The sequence below is a fragment of the Capra hircus genome, chromosome 18 (assembly GCF_001704415.2).
Source record: "Capra hircus breed San Clemente chromosome 18, ASM170441v1, whole genome shotgun sequence".
In the NCBI taxonomy this organism is placed as follows: Eukaryota; Metazoa; Chordata; class Mammalia; order Artiodactyla; family Bovidae; genus Capra; species Capra hircus.
In genome coordinates this window covers 47,472,477-47,485,812 of record NC_030825.1, presented here as the reverse complement: position 1 = coordinate 47,485,812, position 13,336 = coordinate 47,472,477, and the positions used below count along the sequence as shown (strand labels likewise).

The 13,336-nt window shown below is 56.8% G+C and overlaps 1 protein-coding gene across 4 annotated transcripts; it reads right to left on the bottom strand.

Moving 5' to 3' along the window:
• Positions 5,527-12,971, bottom strand: LRFN3 (leucine rich repeat and fibronectin type III domain containing 3). Of its 4 annotated transcripts, none has more exons than XM_018063313.1 (4): positions 11,936-12,971; positions 11,723-11,824; positions 8,987-10,426; positions 5,527-6,168 (listed from the first exon to the last, which is right to left on the bottom strand). In XM_018063313.1, the coding sequence occupies exons 2-4, from the start codon at positions 11,815-11,817 to the stop codon at positions 5,703-5,705; spliced, it is 2,001 nt and encodes a 666-aa protein (XP_017918802.1). In that variant the 5' UTR covers positions 11,818-11,824; positions 11,936-12,971; the 3' UTR covers positions 5,527-5,702. The 4 variants fall into 4 exon arrangements, with proteins under 4 accessions (XP_017918802.1, XP_017918803.1, XP_017918804.1 ...); XM_018063314.1 differs by having other exon boundaries at positions 8,987-10,423; XM_018063315.1 differs by lacking the exon at positions 11,723-11,824 and having other exon boundaries at positions 11,936-12,970.

Below are 13,336 nucleotides of genomic sequence, written 5' to 3'. Positions count from 1 at the left end.
GTAGCTTCATTTCTCACCTGCTTAAGATCCCTCCCGGGCTCTTCATCACAAGCAGAGGCGGTGAGGGGGGCTCCACCGAGGGCACAGGGAACAAAGTGAGGAGAGGTGTGGGAGTGTAAAGGTGAGAGTCTTCCAGGGAGCAGCGACTTCCTTCCAGACGGAGGTGGGGAACATTCGTGCTAGAGATGGAGCTGACCTGGGAACAGGGGAGGGGGCAAGGCCTCTGCTGCCAGGCTGTGGAACTGGGCTCTGTCCCGGGGCCCCTGGAGAGCCATGGAAGGTTCTATGCACAGGAGGGTGCGTGGGTGCTTAGTCGCTCAGTTGTGTCCGACTCTTTGCGACCCTGTGGACTGTAGCCCACCAGGCTCCTCTGTCTGCGGGGATTCTCCAGGCAAGAATACTGGAGTGGAACTGGAGTGGGTTGCCATTTCCTCCTCCAGGGGAATCTTCCTTGCCCAGGGATCAAACCAGTGTCTCCTACATTGGCAGGTGGATTCTTTACCACTGAGCCACTTGGGAAGCCCAGAGGAGGCTCGGGTTTGGCTTTAGGAAGATTCCCTGGAGCAGAGGGTGAGACTGAAGCCAGAAGCCCAGGGGGAGGAGGTACAGGGACCCATGTGGGTGAGGCCAGAGTTGGAACAGAATGGGGCCAGAGAACGGAGGAAGGAGGGGGGCGGTGCTCAGGGGGCGCTGCTCAGGAGGCTGCGTGAGGATTGCCTTGAGACAGGACTCAGGAAGAGGGGCAGCTTTGGGAAGAAGCTGAGGCCAAAGTGGGACCCAGTGGATGTGAGGGGCCCCGGGGGGATGTTCAGGAAGCCAAGGAAAGCCAGGCCCAGGGTTCAGGGGAGGGGCTAGGGCCGGGACAGAGGTGTGGAGGTCCTCAGCGGAGAAGGAAAATGGAAGCCTTGGGGTGTGCTGGGGGTGATGCCCCAGAAAGAGGTGAGTGCAGAAGCAGGAGGGCGGTGAGAACCACAGCATTCAGGGCTGTGGATGAAGAGGAAGTTCCCAAAGAACTGATGTTTTATCCAGAGTCAAGTGTACCCCAGGGATTCTATAGAGAGTTGAAGCCAGAATATACCCAGAATAAAGTCCTCTGAAGTGTCACGTTTTATACTCTAAAATCCGTCAATTTTGCACTCACCTCCATCAGTCTACCCATGCGAGTTCTCATATTAAAAGATTTTCAAATACTTACCAGGAACACCCTTGAACCTACCCTTGTGTACTCCCCTCCCACCCTCAACAGTGAAAATGGGTTCAGCTTCTCTGGGTTCAGCTGTGGAATCTCCCTGATCAGTCTCCTGGTACACCGGAGTGTCAGTCACCCAGGTATCCAAGGCTCTTCATAAGCCTGCCCACAGAGGTCAGACAGTCCCAAGCCCTCCTAAGGCAAATGAGCCCCCAATCCTGACTTTGTTCTTTACTCTGGGCCCCTAGCCACCCTCCTCACCATGGATCTTTCTAAAGTCCATACCAGACCCTGCCACCCCCCCATGGCTCCAGTGCCTCTGGTGTGCAGTCAGACTTCCTAAGCCTGGCAGCAGGCATCCGCCTACTTCTTAAGTTTCCCTGTCACCCTCCCTCTTCTCCCACTCTGTGCTCCAACTACAGGGAACTTTGGCCAGCTCTCCAAGCGCCCATCCTTTCTCTTTCCTGCTTCTCTTTTGCATACAGTATTCTTCCTTCTTGGGAGACCTCTCCTCTCCCAGCTTTCTCTGTATATCCTTCAAGTGTGTGGGGCGGGGTGGGGTCCCAGTGCAAAATGAAAATGTGGAGTCCTTTGTTCAAAAATCATTAAGAATTTCACGATTGTGACAGTGGGGCATCAGCCAGCATGGGGTCCTTTTAAACAAGGGGCACTGGGCATCCACGCAGATCACACAGCCACGAAGCTGGCTCTGCCTTCGGGGAATCTTGGAATCTCCCCACCTCCCATCCCAGGCTCAGTTAGGAGCCCTTCTGGGCTCCCAGAGTCCCCTCGGCTTAAACAGGCCTTAATCATTCTTGCCTGTGCTTCTCCCATCCCAGCACTGACTGCCATTGTTTGGTGAGTATTTATTTGCTCCACTAGACTTGAACTCTATGAGGGAAGGGTCTGGGGCTGTTAGTTACCACTCTGTTCCCAGTATCGCTGTGCATGGAAAAGTGAAAGTGTTAGTCACCCAGTCATGTCTGACTCTTGCCACCCCATGGACCGTAGCCTGCCAGGCTCCTCTGTCCACAGAATTTTCCAGGTACGAATACTGGAGTGGGTAGCCATTCCCTTCTCCAGGGGAAATCTTCCTGACCCAGGGATTGAACCTGGGTCTCCTGCACTGCAGGCAGATTCTTTACCATCTGAGCCACCAGGGAGGCCCCTATCATTCTGCACAGGTCAGAGCAACACTGAGCATTGATATCTATCCTTGCTTTTATGAGGTGTGATCAGGGAGGAACCATGCCCATGCTCAGTCTAGGAAAGAAACTTCCCCTTTCGGAGGACCCTTCATCTGATTCTCCCACATATGTGTCCAGGTAGCGTTGCGAAGTCTTGGCATTAGCTGAAGCCTCTCATGTTATCACAATTATTCCAGACACTCAGGAACCCTGGGTTAGCCACACCCGGGATCTGGCAGGAGGCAGACAGGGGACAGAGTGCTGGTATCAGAACTACAGTATCTTCAAGAAAATCCTCCAGAAGCCTGGCGATTTGGTGCCAAGAACGCTGGTCTAAAAAATGCGCAGGGGATCCTCCAAGCCAGATGGGGGATGGACAGTGGAAAGAGCAGCACTTCCTGAGCTCAGGAAGCCAATGACTTCTCATGCCACGGAGAGTAAAATCCAGGATCCTCCGAGTTGCCCACAGGGTCCTTCATCATCTGCCCCCTTTCAGCTCTCCAGCCTAAACACAGGATCACTTTCTTTTTCCTCCCCTCCAACCCACGCCAGCCCTGTGGCCTCCTGCGGTGCTGTTTCATCTGTACGGAATATCCTTTCCAACCACTGGGTAGTTAGCTTGAGCATCTCAGCAGGTGTTACTTCCTCCAGGAAGCCTCCCTAAACTCTCTTCCTGGGTCAAGTCCCCTGGTTATAGGGTCTCCTAGTTCCAAGGGTCTCTCCTGTGTGACCCACCTTGTCACCATACACGCTCTCCACTTGCTTATTAGACGCTTATTTCCCTCACCAAATGGTGAGATATAGGAGGGCAGGACGGGCCTGTATTTGTTCAGTATCGAATCCCTTTTTGTTGCTGTTGTTTAGTGGCTAAGTCATGCCTTACTCTTTGTGACCCCATGGACTGTAGCCCTACCAGGCTCCTCTGTCCATGGGGTTCTCCAGGCAAGACTATTGGAGTGGGTTGCCATTTCCTCCTTTAGCGGATCTCTGGACCTAAGTATTGACCCTGTGTCTCCTGCATGGGCAGTGGGATTCTTTACCGCTGAGCCAGCGGGGAAGCCCTAGTACTTTGCATTCAGGGGGCACGCATTAATTGTTCAAATTTTAAAAGGAAGGTAGCAGGATGGCACACTCTGGCTCCCCCTTATGGTAGCAAGTGGTATTTTGTAGCAGGCACTTGCTATCCATCCCATCCTCCCACTCTCTAGGTCCCTTTCCCCAAACACCTCACTCTCCCTGATGGCTTCACCTGACCTCAGCCACTGAGGGTAACAAGCAACAAGAGGAAGGGCCTCATGATGGTGCTGGAGGACTTGGGGGATCAGGTCAGGTCCTTGGGACTCAGGCTGTTCCCTTGGTCAATGGAGGACCATTTCCAAGGCCTACACCCAACCAAGAAAGGTGTGCCAGGATCTAGGTTATTCCACGAGGACAAGTCATGTGCACCAGATCATGAGCATAGCCAATCCAGTCTTGGGCTGTCGTCATCAAACCCCTCACACAGCAGGGAAGAAAGACAGGAGCCGAGTTCCCTCCATATCTTGCCTCAGGAGGTGGTACCAGCGATGGTCTGAGGTCAGGGAGCGCTGGTCCTCCTACCGCTGATTCATTCCTGGGGCTTCAGTGACACTTCCAAGACCCAGGGTTGGTCTTGCAAACCTCCACACCTGGTATCCAAGGGGAGGCCTAGGGCAGATCTAGACTGAATGAGGACAAACCCTGGAGAGACGTAGGGGCAGAAAGGCCCCGATCAACCTGAACTAGGCTCAAGGCCCAAAGGATCACAGGGTCTACACTCCCTGTCTATCGTTTCTTACCTCCTCCTGTCAAATCAGCTGGCTTTGGCAGCTGCCCAGCCAGTCCCCTAACACGGCTCTCGCTGAGGTCACCACAGCCCTGAGATCATTAAACACAAGAGTCCTTGGCTCTGATTTGGCTGGTTTGCTTCACTCTGTCCCTCCACCTACTGTTCAGGCTTTGTTCTTCAGTCCAGGTATTTATTTTCCTGTCCCTTAAACATGGAGAGTCTGATGACCCATTCCCACTGACAGAGCCCCATTTCTGTCCTTAGTTCTGGTCTTAGACTAGGGGTCTAGCGGCCTCGTGGCTGCCACCCCTTAATGGCATGCCCACCTTCTGGGTCCCCCACCCCCATATTCAACAAGTCCCAGTGGCATCAGTGGGACAGCGGTGAGCATGGCTGCCTTCCATGTCCACGAAGTCCCACGCTGGCCTCAGTATCTTCCTCAAACCTTCCCCTCCTCCCTAGTTCTGTATCAGGGCAGATCCACTGTCTCTCTCCCAGTCAGAGCCCTGGGCCTTCTCCTGGATACTTCCGTCCCCCACAGCCCTTCAGCTCCATAAGCGATCTACTCAGCTTCCTGTTGTTCTCACCCACCCTCTGCTGCTTTCCCCCAGGCCTGCCCCTGGTCCAGCTTTGTCCTCGCCCACCCAGGTTCCTGCCCTGGTTTTCCCCAGGCTCCCAGCCTGTCTTCATTTCTGATCCACCGTCCTGACAGTTAGAAGGATCTTCCTAAAACCCAAACCTGACCCTCTCCCTCCCCTGCACAGACTCCTCCGTGACTCCCCAATACTATCGGGCCAGAGTCTGAGCTCCTCAGCCTGGGGGTCCTGAACCCTGCCCACGCCTCCTGCCTCACTTCTACTGCAGTGCCCCCAGGGCCCTGCACGTCCTAAGCCCTTGCTTGTGTTGGCCCTCTGCCCAGAAGACCTTTCCTTCTGCTCTTTGCCCAATTATCTCCTTCAGATGTCATTCTCAGCTCATGTCTCCTTCATGAAGCCCTCCCTGACCACACCCTAGGCTGAGTCAGACACCTTTTTTTGGGCTCCTGCCATCTCCTAGGCTTCCCTCCTCACCAAGTCTCTCATCGCGCTGAGCTATCACTGTCTGAGGGGCAGGGCTGGGGGCCGCCTGGGTCACCATGGCGTCACCCAGCACAGGGCAGGCCCAGAGAGGACACTCAGGGAATGTCTGCAGGGTGAAGGGATGACCTGTCCTCAGGCTCATCCAGAGACCTCAGACAGAAAGGGACGGGGAGAGGGCGGTTCTCTCCCCAATGGAAGCATCCTACTCCGGACCTCTGAACGAACCCCCACCCCCAACAGACAGAGACAAGGGCAAGGGCCCAGGCCCAAGCTTAGAAAAATAGGACTTTCTTGTTGTGCCCGGTGCCCCCGACACCCTCCCCATCAGAGTTTTAAAAACCGTGAGCAATTTGGTGAGTCCGAGGCCAGGTCCCACGGGGTGTCTGGGTCCTGCCACCCCGGCAGGGGGCCCCTTCTGGGCCGTAGAGGTGGGCGCGAACCTAGGGTCCCGTGGGTTCGTGGCTGGGCCCCCACGGCTCACAGTCCAGCTGGACCACGGTGTGGGCCCTGGGTGCGGTGGGCTCAGGGGCCGGCAGGGCCGGCGTGGGGCCCAGGGCGCCGTTGGTTTGGGAGCACACGCTGCTGACAGGCGCGGAAGCCTTGGTCTTGCCGGGGGGTTGGCCGCCGTGCACCTTGTAACGCATGAGCAGCACGAAGATGAAGACCAGGACGGAAGCCACGATGACACCCCCCAGCGCGATGATCATGGTGCCGCCCAGGAAGGGCGCATGCGGGGCCCCGCAGGGCCGCAGCGCCGGCTCGGTGGAGAAGCGGTTGCAGCCCACGGGCCGCGTGGCCGTCAGCCCCGTGGCGCCATCCTCGTACACGGCCAGCACGCACAGATCGTAGGTGCGGCCTGACGCCAGGTCCGTCAACAGGAAGGAGCTGCTTTCGGCCGGGATCATTCTGGAGGGACAGGCAGGTGGGGGTCAGGTCAATGGCTGCCCAGCACCCACCCTGCACCCTGCTGACATCCCTCCATTCTGTTAGCCAGTTTTACCCCAGTCCACCTTCTCATTTTCCTGCTGCTCAGCTGTCCCTCTGATCTCCCTCTGGCCTCAGTGCCTACATTCTCACCAGTGCCCGCTTCCGCTCCACTCTGCTGGCCAGTTTGCTGTGAGCCCCCCTGCCTCCCAAGTGTGGTTTCATTTTATATCTGGTGGCCTGGTTCCCCTCCTGCACTGCCACCCTTCCAGCATTTTCTCCAAGCCTGCAGCCCAAGTTTCCTCTAGCCTTACTGCCCAATTTTGTTCCACTCCCCTGCCTAACGTCACTCTGGTCACCCGCCCCACCCCCCCACCAGCTCATTTCCTGAATCCCCCAAGTCTATCACCCCATTTCCTGCCAGCCCGCCACTGAGTTCCCTCCAGCCAGACATCTCTTCAACTCTGTGCCCAGTTTTGTCTTTAAAAAAATGTTTTTGATGTGGATCATTTTAAAAGTCTTTACTGGATTTGTAACAATACTGTTTCTTTGTTTTGTTTTTTTGGCCCGGAGGGCATGTGGGATCTCAGCTTGCAGACCAGGAATCTAACTTGCACCCCTTGCTTGGGAAGGTGAAGTCTTAACCACTGGATTGCCAGGGAAGAGGCTGCCTGGTATTCCTCTAACCTGATGCCCATTTCCTACTACTATCCCCCTCCCCCATCCAATTTCCCTCTAATCCCACCTCCACATCTCCCTCTAGGCCTTCACCTCATTTCTCTCTGTCCCTCTGACTCTCCTCCATCCGGGGCTTGGTTGCACTTTCCCAGCTGCCTGACTTTCCTCCAGTGGAAAGCTAGAATTCTCTCTAATCTAACCGCCTGAATCCCCTATTGTGCTGATGCCCGATTTCCTTCTAACCTGCCAATGAAGGTCCCCTGAGCCTCGCTGCCGTATTATTATTGCTGTAGCCGTAGCCTGCTTGCCAGAGAGCCCTGTCATCTGACTCCGTTTTCATTAAACTGATGCGCCTCAGTCATCGCTGCTGAGTTCTTTTCCTCCCTGTTGCCTTATTTCGTTCCAGTTCTGTCTCCTGATTCTCTTTTATCTCTCTGGCCTGGTTTCAATTTATCCTTATCTTTTCCATTTCCTTTTATCTTTAGTACCCAATTTCACTATATTTCCTTTTGTAGCAGGGCACACTGTTGGAGATTTAACTTGTTTTATTATCCCTGTTTTATTCTTCAGTGGCTTTAACGAGGGAACTCTGTGATTGTCTCTAGGAGGGTGATGGTCTAGGAAAGCATTTGTCCCATCCTCCCCAACCCGCCCAGCAAGGTGGAAGGGACTTGTGTGATTTTCAGGTGTGAGCCCTCTGTGGAATCGACTGACGATGGCCGTCTTCGAAATGGAATGGAGAAAAGCTTGTTAGATTTCCAGGACTGACTGAGAAAGAAATCAAGTGATTACCTTTGGAGGTTTTGGCTTGTGGGGAGGCAAAGGGAACCTAGATACTGGGTTTACAAGGCATGGACCCCAGACCTTGGGAGGCCCACTCCTCTGCAGCCGGGTGTCAGGGGCGGTACCCCTGGGCCAGCCTGACAGTGAGGACAGGGAGCCATCCCCAGCCATCCATGCAAAGCTGGAGTTGGGTGAGACATGTCAGCTGCACCTGGGTTACAGCCACCATCAGTGACCACATGTGGCCACAGTGGACGTTCCAACCTTGCCTGGATGACTGTCATGGTAACCCACTCTTGGAGTGTGTCAGCCCAGGTTTTGTTTGCAGCAAGAGAAGGGAGAAGGGAGTCGGGAGTCCCTAGCAATGGCAGACTAAACAGTCCTGTTCACCTAGCAGTGGTGGAGCTTGAGCTAGCTTGAATATGATTCGGAAAAAAACCCCCAAAGCTGAGATGTCACCATGTTAGAACTCCAAACACATGGAGCAGGTCACACTGTACAAACCCAAAGCCTAATCCCTATATAACCTCCTCCCCCATTTTCCTTTTAACCTCTGGTCTGAGTTCCTTTGCAGGCTTTCCACGTGGTTCAGTGGGTAAAGAATCCACCTGCAATGCAGAAGATGCAGGTTCGATCCCTGGGTCGAGAAGATCCCTTGGAGGAGGGCATGGAAATCTATTCCAGTATTCTTTCCTGGGAAATCCCATGGGCAGAGGAGCCTGGTGGGCTACAGTCCATAGGGCTGCAACGAGTCAGACACGACTGAAGTGACTGAGCATGCACTGAGTTCCTTTGCAGCTGGGCTGCCTCACTCCATTTCCCCCATGATCCCTGGACCCTCCTGCTTGATCTCTTTTTCTTCCTGCAGCTTGACTTGAATCTAGCTGTCATCTGGAAATACTTAGTTCTCTTTACTACTGAAATCTGCTCGTATCCCTTCAACCTTGCCTCCCCAGCTGCCTAGTTAAACTTCTATTTTTTTTTTTTTTTCTGGCCACACCTTGCAGCATGCAGGATCTATCTTAGTTCCCCAACCAGGAATCAAACCCATGCTCCATGTAGTGAAAGCACAGCACCCTAACCACTGGGCCACCAGGGAAGTCCTGATTATGTTTTATTCTTGCTGTTGGATTTCCTTTTCTGTCTGTTGCTGTTTACTTTGCTGCCTTCTCTCTTTTCACCACTGCTGCCACATTCCTTTTGCCTTCTCTGCCTGATTTCCTCTGTAACCCTGCGGCTTCACTTCCAGTGCTGCAGCCTGGGATATCAGTAGGTGTTCCTCCAGCCCTCCCTCCACCTCGCTCCCCCACCCGAACTGCCCGCCGCCTGGACCCTGCACCTGTACACGAGGATGTCGTCGGCTGAGCTGTTGTACTGGATCTGGTACATGCGGATGCCCGGGATAGGCCGCTGATCTGGCCACTGGACGAGAGCCGCTGTGGCGCCATGCTCCGTCACCTGGACACCACGGTCAGTAGGGGCCCCGGCCTCAGCCGCCTTGGCAGAGGCAGAGGCAGAAGCGGCAGAGGGCGGCGTGAGGGCATCAGGCTCCCCGTCCCGCGGGGGGTCACAGCTGGTGCTGTTGGCTAGCTGAGGGGGCGGTGGGGGACCCACGGTCAGCTCAACAGCGGCCGTGGCCTCGCCAGCTGCGTTAGCTGCGATGCACGTGAAGATGCCGCCATCTCCCGGCTCGGTGACCAGCAGCTCCAGGGTCCCGTTGGGGAAGGCGCGCGCTCGGCTGGAGTTGCCCAGCAGCCGGCCCTGGGGTGACACCCACCGCACGCGGGGCTCAGGGTCCCCAACCGCCCGGCAGCGCAGGGCGGCCGGCCGACCAGCAGGCACGGCCAGGGGAGGCGAGCGGTGGGTCACCACGGGGGGCTCGCACACAAACTCCTCCTCGCCCACTGCCCAGAAGTAGCGGCCGCCCAGGGCCGGCGGGGAGGCGCAGGCCTCCAGGTCGTCCTCCCGCGCCAGCCGCCGCAGCCACACCAGCTCGCAGTTGCAGTGCAGGGGGTTGCCGCCGAAGGCCAGCACCAAGGCGGAAGCGGGCGAGCCGCGGGGCCGGGCCAGCAGCGGCAGGCGGGAGAAGAGCGGGTCCGGCGGGATGGTGGTCAGGCGGTTGGAGGTCATGTCCAGCCGCGCCAGCTTGTGCAGGCGGGAAAAGGCGCCGGCGGGCACGGAAGCCAGCAGGTTGTGGTCGAGGCCCAGCGTGTTGACGTTGCCTAGGCGGCCCAGCGCCTCCCAGGGCAGCTGTTCCAGGTTGTTGTAGGAGAGGTCGAGGTCCTCCAGCGTCTCGGCGCAGTCGTCCAGGGCCCCAGCCGCCAGGGCCGCCAGCTGGTTGTTGCTCAGGATGAGGTGGCGCAGGTTGACCAGGCCGCGCAGCTGCCCCTCGCCCAGCGAGGTCAGCCGGTTGCCGTCCAGGTGCAGCGCGCGCAGGGCGCGCAGGTCTGAAAAGGCGCCGGCGGCCACGTGGCGGATGGTATTGCGGGACAAGCTTAGGTGCAGCAGGCCCGTCATATTGGCCAGGTCCCGGCGCCGCACAGTCGCGATGAAGTTGTCCGCCAGGCGCAGCTCGGCCGCCCGGCGGTCCAGCGAGGGTGGCACGAAAAGGAGGCCTGCCCCGGGGCACAGCACGCTTAGAGGCAGGGACTGTGTCTGGCAGCGGCAGCGCCGGGGACACGGGCTGGGTGAGGCTAGCTGGGGTGGAGATGAGGCGGGGGCCAGCGGCAGCAGGCAGAGGAGCAGCGGGAGGACGGCCATCGCGGGCAGGGGCGGCCTGCTGGGAAGAGGAGGGGTCGTTAGCGCAGGCTGAGGCCAGAAGAGGGGTGCTGGAGAGGGTCGGGGTGGTCTGGGACCAGAAGAGAGGGTCACAGCAGGCTGAGAGCAGAGAACTTGATCAACGATGGCCAGAGAGGAGTGGTCAGACAGACCAGAAGCCAGAGAAGATGGTTAAAGACTCAGAGAGGTGTGTCACGAGGGAAGAGAGGGAAAAGAACAAAGAAAGTCAGAGGGAAGAGAGGTGATTAGAAACGAGACAGGCAGAGAACAGGAGCAGTGATCAGGGTGGGGAGAAGGTAAGCCAGAGAGCTTTAGATGTGGTCAAAGAGAGATACTCAGAGATGGCCAAAGAGAGAAGAGGTGGTCAGGGCGGTGGGAATGATTAGGAATAGCCAGACAGGACCAGACGAGAGAGGTTGTTAGAGATGGTCACGAAGATGAGGAGTGGCCAAAGAGAGGGGAAGTGGCAGGGGGTGCCAGATCCAGGAGAGATGGTCAAAGATGGTCTGAAATGGTCAAAAGGCAGAGAGGCGGTCAGAGAGAGGAGGGGACAGACATGTCAGAGACAGCTGGAGACGGGACAGCTGGTGAGATTGATGGGTGTGGGGAGAGGGCACCGGCGAGAGGAAGGGCAATCAGAGATGTTAGAAATGATCAGAGAGCATCAATGAGCAAGAGAGACTGAGAGAAGAGAGGTGGTCAGTGACGGCCAGGATGGTCAGAGACTGGCAGCTGGAGTCAGGAGTGTGTAGAGGGCAAGAGAGACAGTGAAAGATGGTTAGACAGAGGAAAAGGTGGGTAGAGGGAGTCAGAGAGGAGAGACAGAAGATAGAAAGAGAGGGTGAAAGATGGTCAGGGACAGTCACGGGTCAAGGCTTAGAGTCAGGGGTAGACACGAGTAAGAGAGCTGCTGAAAGATGATTAGAGAGAGGTACTACAGACAGATGTCAAGGGTGGTCATTGAGTGAAACAGTAGACAGAGGTGGCTGGACAGAGATGCTGTGGACAGGGGTGTTAAAGACGATGATCAAAGACAGCAGTGGCAGACAGAGATGGTCACTTGAGAGGAGTGGGGGCTAGAGGTAGCCAGGGAGAAAAGCCAGTGGACGTAAGTGTCAAAGATGATCAGAGAGACAAGAGGTGAATAGAGATGGTCAGTGAGAGGAAGAGATGGAGAAAGGAGATTGGAGAGCGGAGTGGTGGACACGAGAGGCAGCTGGAGATGATCAAATAAGACAGATGGTAGGAAGAAGCTGGAGAGCCTGAGCAGGGTGGGGGGAGGGGGGCAGTCACAGACCTGGAGATGCCATCAGCTGGGGATGAGGAGGTCAGAGAGGGGCAGGGCTGGCCAAATGTCCACAGTGTTCGAGGTAGACTCTTGTGAAGGGACATCTGTTCCCTGGGGAAATTCCAAGGGTGCCCAGGGGGACATGGTCCTCCTTACCTCCACCCCCAGCGATGAAGTTCCTCCCAAGTCCCTCCCCACCACAGGGTCTCCCAGTAGCCTTACCTGAGCTGGAAGCTGCCCCAGGGAGCAAGAATCCTCAAGCTCCAAGGGGTCAGGGGTCAGGGCTCTGGAGGGGGTGCCTGGTCATGCCTTCCCTGCTCCCAAAGCCTCTGTCTGTTATGTCTCTGCTCAGATTTATGGCCAGAGTCTCTAGACCTTGATACTTAGGGTCTTAGATCTCCAAATATTGGGCCTCTTAAGGGCCCAATTTTAGGGACCCAGGCCCCAATTTGAGTTGCCCGGAGTCACCGTCTCCCAGCTCCTGTTTGGGATGCTAAACAGACAGCTGGAGAGTCTAAGATCTGACTCCCAAGCCCAATCTTGGGATTTGATGCTAGGGTTCTGGGTTTAGATATTGGGGCGCTGAGTCAAGATTCTCCCCAAATTTCAGCATTCAGCTTAGCAGCAAGGATTTCAGGCCCATGAGTTTGGGCCCTTTGCAATGCCAGGGTTCAGATCTTGGACTCTGAGGCCTAAATTTCAGGGTTCGAGTCTCAAATAGTAGGCTCCAGGGTGTAGAAATGAGAATCCAGTCCCAGATTTGAAGGTCCCAGGCATAGAACTCAAAGCTCAGCTCCAAATTTGGGGATTCAGATGCCAAATCTCGAGGTTCAGGCTCCAAATATTGGGGTGCACATTCCAATTCTTGGGGTTCCAGCTCCAAATCTTGGGGTCCCAGGGACTGATGTTGCGATTTCAGCCCCAAATACTGCTGTTCAAGCTCCAGGTCTTAGGGTCCCAGCCCCAAATCAGGCTCCCAGGCTCAGGTTTCCAGACCTCTGGATCCAATCTCGGGGTGCAGGCTCCCCAATTTCGGGTTGCGGGTCCTGGTTGTGGGGCGGCGGCGTCTCCACTCGCTTCGCGGGATGCAGCGGGGGCTGGTCCAGAGAGAGGGGGGCGGCTGCGGTAGGGGGGGAGCGGCCAGGCAGCCCCGGGGGCCGGGGTGGGGCGAGGCCTGGGCGCGGACAGACGGACAGACAGGGACACGCGGGGTGGGGGCACCGCAGCAAAGGCCGGAACGCAGGGGGAGGGGCCGCGCTCAGAGACCCCTCCCCCGCCGGGGCCGGGGCGGGGGCCGGGCGGGGGCCGGGCAGGCGGGCCGGGTCCGGGCGCTCTCGCGGCCTCCTCGCCGGGAACCCAGGGCCGTGCGCGCGCCCGCGCTTAAAGGCGCAGGTCCCCCGCGCGCCCGCGCTTAAAGGTGTAGGCAGGTCCCCTCTCTCACAGGCGCGCCCCTAGCCCCACCTTTCATGGAGTCGTCCTGGCTTTCCTTGGGAGAGAGAATCCTTGGATAAAGAGTCAGGAAGACAGAGAGGGACATAGAGACTGAAACCAGAGACATACAGAGACAGAGAAAGAGCAGAAAGATAGGCAGGCTTAGATTGAGGGACAGAGAGCAGAATCAGA